Source organism: Dioscorea cayenensis, chromosome 7 (genome assembly GCF_009730915.1).
Source record: "Dioscorea cayenensis subsp. rotundata cultivar TDr96_F1 chromosome 7, TDr96_F1_v2_PseudoChromosome.rev07_lg8_w22 25.fasta, whole genome shotgun sequence".
NCBI lineage: Eukaryota > Viridiplantae > Streptophyta > Magnoliopsida > Dioscoreales > Dioscoreaceae > Dioscorea > Dioscorea cayenensis.
In genome coordinates this window covers 5,304,634-5,316,223 of record NC_052477.1, presented here as the reverse complement: position 1 = coordinate 5,316,223, position 11,590 = coordinate 5,304,634, and the positions used below count along the sequence as shown (strand labels likewise).

At 34.4% G+C, this 11,590-nt stretch overlaps 1 protein-coding gene across 1 annotated transcript; it reads right to left on the bottom strand.

Annotated features, from left to right (window-relative positions):
- Window positions 1-3,834: 3,834 nt before the first annotated feature.
- Window positions 3,835-4,638, bottom strand: LOC120264314. The gene is made up of 2 exons (XM_039272122.1): window positions 4,403-4,638; window positions 3,835-4,236 (listed from the first exon to the last, which is right to left on the bottom strand). The coding sequence occupies exons 1-2, from the start codon at window positions 4,509-4,511 to the stop codon at window positions 3,890-3,892; spliced, it is 456 nt and encodes a 151-aa protein (XP_039128056.1). The 5' UTR covers window positions 4,512-4,638; the 3' UTR covers window positions 3,835-3,889.
- Window positions 4,639-11,590: the final 6,952 nt, after the last annotated feature.

Genomic DNA, 11,590 nt, shown 5'->3' with positions numbered 1-11,590 from the left:
CTGTTATTGTTGCTGTTGTTTGTGGCAATGCAGTTTCTAATGGCACTTCCACTGGACATTTTCTAATTACTACCTGCCTTAGAGTCAAATAAGATATTAACCTCGTGTTATTATACTCAGTGTTTTTTTTTGTTACTCCCTCCATTCTTTTTTATCTGTCACAAATCCATGTTTCTTTTTTTCTGTCATTTTTATATCTTATTTCAGTGTTTTTTTTTGTTACTCCCTCCATTCTATTTTTATCTGTCACAAGTCCATGTTTCTTAGGGGACTTGATTGCACTCATTCAAAGAGTAGAGGGATTGAAAGAGCTTAAATTGAAGTAGGAGGACTAAAAGGGCAAAATGAAATAAGTACAGGGACTAACATAGGTATTCTACCTAATATTAAATATACAATGTGCTCATTTGCCTCTATAAAATGGCGAAACTAGAAACAAAAGTTAATGGGTGCTGAATTCAAATTTAAAAAATTTATGAATATTAAATAACTTTACTAATTCAAACTTGAGACAATAATAATCAATAATTCAAAAATATAAAATATATATCCATTTAAGAACTTTGGTTTATATGTGAAAAAAACCTATTATATCTACATGAGTAATGATATTTTTACCAAATTGGTTTACTGAATAAGTTTCCTAAATGACATGATGTCAAGTTGGCGTCCCTGTCAGTATCTACGTCACTTTTTTTTTAAAATTAATTTTTCTTTATTATCTAAATTCTTAAATTTAAACCTTTAATCATAAATGATAAACTGAAAACTCCCTCCCTAAACCCTAAATTGTAAATCACAAACCTCCTTAGGGGGTTTGTGGGATTAATTTCTTGAATAATCACTGAACTTTACTTTATTTTCAAAATGATCATTCAAGTTCAATTTGTATCAAAACAGCCATTGATTTTTAATTTGTTTTCACCGATGGGTCATTTGGTTGTCTCTCGCCCTTCTTTTCTGGCATGGCAGCCGGAGAAATTGACTCAGCAGTCTAGCCACACACCAAGAGCTGATGTGGCCATCTAAGTCATTTAAAATCGGCCAAATCAGTGGGATTCCAGGTTGGCCAGTCTTCGTCTTCTTCCAAGTAAGTGGCAACAATAGATGGCATGGAGAAGAAGATCTAGGTGCTTCCATTTGTACAATAGGCCAAATCACACATGGAGAAAGACGTTCGTATGTCTTACCGGTGGTTAATGCGGGATTAAAGTGTCGGAAATCATTGTTGGAAGACCTAATTCCATCGCGTGCTTGATTCAACGGTCGGCTGCATATGAATGAAAGGCCTTGAGGGAGAGACTGTAGTTTGAGTGAGAAAGTGGGAGAGGGGATGTAATATGGATGTATTTGTTTGTGTAAAAATTGCATGTCCTGATTCAAATTGAATAAAATTTTTTTAAAAAAATTACACACAGTCAAATAATAATCGAATTGGGACAACAAATGGTTAAAAATAAATAAATTTCATTATATTTGGATATATTCAAGATAAGTGCGGAAGACATTTTTTTGAGATAATTTAAAAATGTTTAAATCACAAGATCAACTGAGAGCACAGATCTCGAGATGATCTAAAAACATTCAAATCATAAAGATTAGCCGAGAGCACAGATCTCGAGGCGATCTAAAATATTCAAATGATAAGATCAATCGAGAGCACAGATCTCGAGGTGATCTAAAATATTCAAATCACAAGATCAGCCGAGAGCACAGATCTCGAGGTGATCTAAAATATTCAAATCACAAGATCAGCCGAGAGCACAGATCTCAAGGCGATCTAAAATATTTAAATCACAAGATCAGCCAAGAGCACAGATCTCGAGGTGATCTAAAATATTCAAATCACAAGATTAGCCTAGAGCACAGATTTCGAGGTGATCTAAAATATTCAAATCATAAGATCAACCGAGAGCATAGATCTCGAGGTGATATAAATATCCAAATCATAAGATCAGCCGAGAGCACAGATCTCGATGCGATCTAAAACATTTAAATCGCAAGATCTGCCGAGAGCACATATCTCGATGCGATCTAAAACATTTAAAACACAAGATCAGCTGAGAGCACATATCTCAAGGCAAAATATAAATTACAAAATTACCCTTGAGACCATATCTCGAGGTAAAATGCAAATTACAAAATTGCCCTTGAGAATTTATCTCAAGGCATAAATACAAATTACAAGATTGCCCTTGAGAACACATATCTCTAGGCAATCTCAAATCTTAGGATAGCCCAAATACACATCCCGAGGCAATCCTAAATTTCGTGTAGCCAGATCTCTTGGCAACCTGAGAAAATGCGGATCCTTGGGCTCCCAAACACATATCTCGAGGCATATTGAATTTTATTAAAATTTGAAAATTTAATTAAAAGTCTAAATTTTGATTTTATCCTCTCGAAATTTTATTAATTAAATAAAAATCAAATTTTAAATTTTAAAAAAAATTATCCTATCTTTTGACTTGGTTCGCTATGATTTCACGGAGGTTTGGGTTATGATTTTGCGAAGAAGTTTGGTGGTGAAGATAAGAGTAAATAAGTTCTTTAAAGAGACAAGAGGAACAGGAAAAAAAGGAAAAAAAGAAGAGCAGAAGAGAAAGAAAAAAAATACAAGAAAAAAAAAAGAAGGAAGCTTGGGGGGACCGGACGCCGAAAAAAAAAATTTGAAGAAAAAAAAAATGAAGAAGAAGAAAAAGAAGAGGATGCTTGGGATCGTCGCTGTCTCCGCCGTCGTTCTCGCTGAGTGGGTCGAGATAATGCCGCCAGCGACTTTTAACACCGTTGTTGCTAGCCGTTTTGTTGTTGAAGCCGCCGTGATTGCTTGAGTGGCTGAAATAATGCCGCCAAGCGTCCCTGATGCTCTCATTGGCATTGGTATCAGCGTTGCTGCCGGTTGCCTCTATTGCTGCTGTTCAATGTCATCATACTACCTCTGTTGCTGTTGTCACCATGCTGGCTCTGTCTTGATGATGCGCTAGCTCTCCACAATGCCGTTGAGAACTGCAACCATAAGGTCGTAAAATTCTTGCTTGAGCTCTGAGGCGCCGATGTTAATTGCCCCATCGCCGGTAAAACCCTTCTTCATATAGCCACCGAGATGGTCTGTCCCGACATGGTCATCATTCTCCACCTCTGCCCTTGTCAACCCCGCCTCAACCTCCACAACCGCACACTTGTCACGCAACCATTACTAGATGGCTCTTTGTTCTGATGCTCTCAGTGCTTATATATCCTCCTTAACACCATAAGTTAAGAGAATACAAGAAAAGACTTTAAGCAATGAAGCTTCCTTAATTAACTGGAGACGTTGAGTCATGAAATGAAGAGAACTGTTAGAGACAAGCTAAGAAAAGTTTATGGTTCAGCTATGGTGACAGGCCAAAAGAGAGCTGATAATGATATTCAAAACTGCGGAGATCTTGATTGGAGAAAAGAATGGCGTTTTGAAGATCCTATATGGAAAGTCATGTTCTTGGGACCTTGGAGTCGTACATAGCATGATAAAAACTGGCCTCATGCCTATGGATAAACTTCTCATGCATAAGTTTATTAGCATCTGCATGTTTCTTGTACCATATAATGCTGCAGAAAGAAACAACATATATATTTGTATTGGCTCCAGAATTTTTATGCAAATTTATGTTTAGATGAAATTATAATCAATAAAGCATGATCTGCATGTTGATATGGATTCAGTTTGGAATAAGTAAATAAGTTTTTTTTCTCTCTGATGTGTTTAGTGAGATTTTTTTTATTTGTCAATTAGTAACTTGATATCTATGAAAAGTTGCTGGATGACTAAATATCCCAAAAATTTAAGAACCTATTTAAAAAGTTACAAGTTTAACGGGTTTGGACATGGAATGAAAAATGATCTGACCCGTTAAGAAGCTGATGAAGATAACGGGTCGGATATTTTGTCACAAAGGGTTGAAACCCGATCCGATATGAAGGGATTGTCATTGACTATCGAGACACACTGTGCCCAGAAAGGCCAAGTCTTTCGTGCGATTCCATCATCTCCTCCTCCTCGGCCATGGCGAAGACCCAAGACAAGGAAGGCATCTCTCCAAACTCGCAGTGCCTCATCTTCGCTGGGAAGTAATTGGAGGGTGGCCACACCCTTGCTAATTATAATATCCAGAAGAAATCCACTCTTCACTCGGTGCTCCTCGGCCTCTGTGGTGGTAACTAAGTCGTATGCTTCTCCTGTCCCCTGGTGAATGACGTCTGGAGCCAGGCCCCATCCATAAGCATGCATATGTGCAAGATAAAAAGAAAGGGATTCATTATATGCATGCATAAGATAGAAAATTTTTTAAGAAACATGCTATATATTCATGTGTCTTTCAAAATATATATATATAATGGAAGTAAGGAGATGAGAGGAATTTACATGGGCAACGAAGCTGGCCATGTTGTTGACTAAGAGTATGAAACAGGAACCACCTGCATGGCTTCAATCCCTGCTTCTTTGGAAATAAAATCATCACTGGCAGTGACATTAACCAAAGCAAGTTTATCTTTCACGGTTATTATATAGTCATTTTCATCCTTTCGGGGTTGATGAGACATGAGCTCATCATTGCAAACTTGGTTACATATGTGGATAATCAGGATGGTTTAGAAGTGGATTTGTATGCCATGAATGAACGGAGGATTAAGGTAATTAATTCTTACTTGCTGGAAGCCATCAAGAAGAACTTTATATGCTATCAAAGGGGAGTGAAAGCTTGTGCTAGTGTTCGGAGGGTTTCAAGTTGGCGTTTCATGTTTTGATTTCAAGCTAAGCTTCTCGGACAAGCAAGGAACAAGCATCGTTTAGGTCCAACATGATCATCGAACTCTGATTCTAATACCCACAAGAAAAGGAAAGGAAAATTTAAAGGGCAAGCATGGAAAACACACGTAATGATAAAATGAAAAAAAAAAAAAGGAATAAATGAAATATAAAAAAAAATAAAAAAAATAAAAAAAAAGATAAAATTACATGAGAAGGATGTGGTGGCTATTTTGTGGCAGTAACATGCGAACTTAAGAATAAGACACATGGCAAATGGAATCATGACAAAATTTTATAAATAGAAGCATGAGTGGAGGATCATGCATCTATTTCCTTAATGAGAAGATAAAATAAGCCTTGCCAGATTTTCAATAAATGGAGCTTGTTTTGATTCCCGTCATTTAACATGGCAGTTTTTAGTGTACTAGTGTTGCTTCTTCTTGTGAAATGAGGAAAAAAGAGAAAGGGTATCTAATAGTACATTTTGAAAAAAAATCCAAGCATGCACTTCTACCATATGATTCGATTGATGGATGAGCATGCATACGTGCATGGCAAATATAAAACTAAAAAAATAATAATAAAAAAATGAGAAGCACATGGGCCCATAAAAAAAAAGAATAAAAGAATGATGAAAGAGGCATGCATACGCGCATGGTAAAAAATGAATGATAAAAAAATGATGAGAAGCATGTTTGAATATTTAAAGAAGAATTTTAAAAAAATAATAATAATAAAAAAAAATCGTGGGACACTCAAGGACAATGCAGAACTATTCATTCTATCATAATTATGTGTGAAAAAGAAATATATATATAATACATGACGTTAGTTATGGTGATGCTGCATTCTCACGTGCATGAAACAAAAAAAAAGAAAGAAAAAAAATTGATTGAAAATTGAGAAAAAACATGCGTACATCTGAGAAGCATGTCATGCATGCATTCATAAATAAATGAGAAAAAAAAGCATGCATGGGCTAAGTAAGGCGTGCATTTAAGGCAAAGGAATGCTTTTATATGAGTGTTTTGCTAAAATAAAATTTAGGCACGGTGGCCATTAGAAATAGGAAACCCAATATTTATATATATATATATATATATATATATAAAGGATGTGGAATAAAAATAATAATATATATAAAATTAAGAAGTATGCATGCATGCATAATAAAAAGAAAGTAAGCATGCATTCTCACGTGCATGATTAAAAAAAATATATATGAGAGAAAGGATCAGAAGCATGCACACTCACGTGTTCGTTTTCTCAAAATAATGAGAAGCATGTTATTATATACCCACGTGCACCAATAAATTTTTTTAAAGGTGAATATGAGCATGGCATGCATGCATGGGCACTTAAGGCAAGTCTTGCTTTGAAAAGAGTGCTTCATAAAAAACCTCCACTCATATATAATCAAGAAATATATATAATCATGTAAAAGAATGGCCCATTCACCATACAACTCATATCCCATTTTTAACATCAAGGATGTAGCTGATGAGTTTATCAAGGCAAACAAATGAAATTAATTGAAAACTGAGGCCACCAAAACAAGGTTAAGGCATGGTTATGCACCCGATTCAAAACCTCATATTTCTTAGGGTTTGCTTTTATTATCAGTTATCATATCTTGAGGCAGCGGTAATTAAAATAAATGAATAAATATACAAATCTCAGAGCAATAATGAGATAATTATCTTAAGACGATAACAAGACATGCAGCATGGTGATAAGGCACAGACAGCAATATGCGATAATAGATATATATATATATATATATATATATATATATATATATATATATAACAAACAAAAAAAAATTCAAAATCAAAACCAAAACAGCCAAGTCGAGATTCAAGATATGAAAAGAGTCAAGACTTAAAATCTATATAAATCGATAATTGAACTCAACAGTCTCGAGATCTCAGAAATCGAAGACCAAAAGAGTTTTACAAGTCAATGTTAAAAAAAAATAATATAAATCGACAATTGGACTCAACAGTCTCATGATATCAGAAGTCAAAGACACAAAGAGTTTCACAAGTCAAAAAATATAAATCGATATTTGAACTCAGTAGTCTCTAGACATCAAAGTCAAAGGCTCAAGAGTTTCACAAGTCAAGATTGGAAAGAAGCTTCACAAGCATGAAAGTCAAAAGCAAGTTTATGGTTCATCAACAGGGAGAATTCATGACTTGAAACCCAAATTAAATTCAAGATGCAAATCAAATCCAAAATGCAAACGTCCAAGACACAAGTTCAGATACAAGTCAATAAGTCAAGATGATTGTCAAGATGTTTTTCATATTTCTTGTATTCCATGAATTCATATTTATTGAAATAAAAGAAATTGATTGTCACAACTATTTTCTTTTCACACTTATTTCTTAATCGGAGGTTCCTGCGACAATGCCCAGGGTAATTAACATTAAGGGCTTGCCCCTAATGGAAGTCATGAACCCATAATCCCTTGAAGTCATAAAAAATTAAAAGTTGATTTGTGATCCATGCTTTTTTTAACCGGTCAACGTTAATCAAAGGCCGGGTGGAAAGAAAGGAGCCCACAAAGTCTGGCACGCCCGGTGGGACCCGATTTCTCCTCTCATCTTTGAAATTTAGTGTGAAAAGATGTTGATAAAGAAATGCTTCATGTCTTATCATTATCTTATTGGAATGGGGGCATGAAGTAAAGTCTCTTTATGACCCTATCTATAAAGGGTCATTAAAAAAGGATAAACAAACAAAAATCAAAAATCAAAAATAAAAATCAAAAAGATGTTGATAAGAAATATCAATGCTTCATGTCTCATCGATACTTCATTGGAATGGGGGCACGAAGTAAAATTGCTTTATGACTCTATCTATAACGGGTTATTAAAAAAAAAAAAATCAAAGCCAAGTTTTTGTGATGCCGGACTTTATCAACGTTATGCTAAGTCTGGCAGCATCACCGCTAAGCTCATATACAAACTTGTCAAAAAATAAAAAAATCCATGATTGATGAGATTCTATTCTAGTCAATAATTAGATCAAAGGGGGCAAGTCGCCAAATCTCATTGAAATTGAAGACCCGAGATATGACAGGTTTGTTATTTCGGAGTCACGACCTTTGTTGCAGAAAGGGGGCAAGTCCTGAAGAAGTTAGCAGGGGGGATAAGGTTCCATACCCGTAGCTCTTGCCCAAGTTTCGAAAAAAAAAATGATGAAGAAATAAGTGGCCATAAGGTACATATTGTACAGGTGATCAATGAAATGGTCAAATAACCACTTGAGCAAAAACGTCATCTCACTTGGTCCCCAAAAAAATAAATAAATAAATTCAGAAAAAAAAATCAATCAATAAAAAAAAAATCAAAATCAAAATCAAAAAATGATGATAACAAAAAAAATTAAATCATGTCTCACTCCTGCATGCGGGCAAAGAAAAAAAAATAGAAAAAAATTTTCAATTCAAAACTTATCAACTCCATCTCTGAGGATAAGTGGAAGAAGTCGCAAATTTAAATACTATGGTGGATGTCGTAATGATGATATCTCTAAATCCAACCATTCATCCATTAACTCCTCAATTTCAGGATTATCTAGTGCAATCCAATTGACAGAAAAGTAGTTTTCACTACAAGGTGTAGCGGCATTGAGGTCTTCAAATTTTTATAAAGATCTTGTTGGTGTAGCTAAAGAAACAATGGATGAACCTCGTGATGAGGTGCAGATATGGGAATGACATGCTAAAAAAAAAAAGAAAAGAAAACTGATATTGAAATAAAAGAAAAAAATTCAAAAACAAAAAAACAAACAAAAACAAACAAAAAAAAAACAAAAAAACAAAACCCAAACAAAAAACAAAAAAAGGTTTGTATTAGAGAAAATGAGACTTCTTTTGAAGTCACAGACCTTTGATTGACTTGTTGCACAAAGGGGGCAAAACGAAAGTGGTATATGTGAGATAGCACACAAACAGAAGAAAATCCCTAGATTCCCCGCTAAGCTTGTCAACTTGCCGAGCTTCACTCGTTAAGAACAAGTCAAGAAGTTTCAAACCTAAAATATACTTTTACTTTAAAGCTTATTAACTCCCTATTGAGATTGAGCCAATCAAGTGAAAATGCTTCCAAAACCATGTTAAATATGTTTCAGCTCAAAACTTGTCAACTCTTCGTTGAAGACAAGTGGAACAAATCTCAGCTTAAATACATTCACTTCAAAACTCATTGAGCAAAGCGAGTGAATAGCCTTTAAATATGAAAATTAAAAAAAAGAAAAGAAAAAAATGCTAAGCATATGTTACTTCAAAGCATGTTAGCTTCATTGCTAAGAACAAGTGAAAGAAGTTTCAAACTTATATATGTCTCACTTCAAGACCTCAGAACTCCACTTTTGAGATTGAGTTAGTTAAGTAAAAAGCTTCTAAAATCATATTTTACTTCGAAACTTGTCAATGACATCATTGAGGACAAGTGGAGAGGTCTTATGCTTAAATATTTTTTTCACTTCAAATCAAGCAGTAAAAAAAAGAAGGGAAAAAAAGAACATAAAAAAAAGAAAAAAAATCAAATATGAAAGAAAATCATGTCAAGTATGTTTTACTTTGATGTTTGTCAATTCCATTTGTTGTGAACAAGTAGAAAAAGTCTAAAGCCTCATGTATGCTTCACTTCAAATCTTATTAACTTTGTTGTAGAGACCAAGTCAAGTAAGTGAAAAGGCTCTAATCATGAGAGTTCAAACAATATCAAATATGTTCTACTTTTAAGCTTGTCAACTTCATTATAAATAAAATCATGACAAATATGTTTAAGTTTGAAGTTTGTCAGCTTTATCACCGAGAACGAGTGGAAGAATTTTGAATCTAAATGTATTTCACTTCAAGGCTCATTGACCTTGGTGTTGAGATTGAGTCAATTAAGTGAAAATGTTTCCAAAATATGTTTCATTTTGAGGTTTGTTACATTTACTGTTAAGAACAAGCTGAAGAAGTTTCAAGCAAATATACTTCACTTTAAAGCTTATCAACTCTCTATTGAGATTGATCCAATCAAGTGAAAAGGCTTCCAAAAGCATGATTAAATATGTTTCAATTTAAAACTTGTCAACTCCGTTGCTGAGTACAAGTAGAAGAAGTCTCAAGCCTAAATTTGTTTTACTTCAGAGCTTATTAGCTCTATTATTGAGATTGAGCTAAGCAAGTAAAAAAAAAAGACTTTAAATATGAAGCACAAACCATGTAAAGTATGTGTCATTTTGAAGCTTGTCAATTAAGACACTGAGAACAAGTTGAAGAGTTCTTAGGCTTAAATATTATAGATAGCATAGACTAACAATGAAGAGGCTTGCATTCAAACATTCAAACAACCAAACAATATTAAGATATAGTTTGGGTATTAAGAAGACCAGTCACCAACAAGTATGCTAGGGGCAAATTCAAAGGAAATTGGGAAGGCCCTTATGTGGTGGAGATCGTCTACGAAGGAGTTACGTATCAACTTATTAATGCCAATGGAGAAAGACCAATGCCACCTATCAACGGCCGTTTCCTGAAGAAATATTATGCTTAATGTAAAAATGTTTGCCTGTGACGGAATGTCTAGTCCTCACAGAGGTAGACTAGTTATATACAATTAATGTATTTCTCCAGGCAAAACATTCATTTTCATGCATTTTTGTACTAAATTCATTTTTTGTGCTAAAATTTGTTTAATAAAATAAAGAGACATGTGTTTGTCTATGACTGAACGTTGAGGCAAATACAGTTAAGCATGCTTCTTGAGGCAAATACATCGGTCCCCGTGTTCTTCAAAAAAAAAAAAAAACACAAAAAGAGGGGAAAAGAAAGAAAAGAAAAAAACTTATGTATGACAAAGTGTTCAAAGTTGGAAGTTTCTTTGATGGTGTTGCTTCAATCAAGGTCTTCATCGGGTGACCAACTTATCTTTGATTGCTTTGAAATTTCTTTCAAATCATAAATACGTGTTTAGTCTTCAATCTGAACAGTTGAAATTTGATTTGAAGTCTACATGATTTATAAAAGAGAGTAGGACTGTGGGTCATGATGCAGGATACTGCTTCTCTACGCTCAATGTTGATCAATGTTTAATCGGACCATGCCAAAAATTCGGATCGGTCTAATGTGAAAACTCCAGGACCTAACAATGCTCAATGTGAACGGTTATGATTGAGCCTCAATTCTATCAATTATCATATCTCAAATCAAACATGAAATTCATTGATGATCGTCATCACACCATATTCAAATTCTAGCTCAAGATCGGAAAAGTCAAAAAGAGCTTCAATCCTTCTGAATATATATGATTAAAGTGTTTTTGATCTTCAATATGAACAAAGTGACTGATTGAATTCTAGGTTCATATGACTATCATAAAAATTTTTGGTAATATAGAGGCAGTAATCCGCTTAATTCCCTCGCGACAACTATCTTATCATCAAGTCAAGCATCACCGTATCGAATCATATTCAATTTTAGTAAAAACTTTTATAGTCGTTTGTAAGGTCCTTATCTCTAATGTGAACGATGGAGATTGGATTTTAAGCTCATTCGATCATCATAAAAAATTGGGTTCAAAAACCATGTCTGTCTATTTCCGTGTTCGCCCATGGTGCTATCGAGTGGATGAATGGCTTATAAAATCATCCCAGGTTTGGCTGAAAATGTTTACAAATACAAGGCCCTCATTAAAAAAAATAAGATAGAGAAAGATAGAGAAGGTTCTATGCCAAGCTCGAGATATCCATTGCTAAGGAGAGGCTTGAGATATCTATTGCTAAGGAAAGGCTCGAGAT

Bases quoted from the DNA above. Each gene is read 5' to 3' on its own strand.
- LOC120264314 (XM_039272122.1), bottom strand. From the start codon at position 4,511: ATGTCACTGCCAGTGATGATTTTATTTCCAAAGAAGCAGGGATTGAAG. The intron at 4,237-4,402 runs GTAAATTCCTCT...GCCTGGCTCCAG, and splicing joins TGGCCAGCTTCGTTGCCCAT to ACGTCATTCACCAGGGGACA.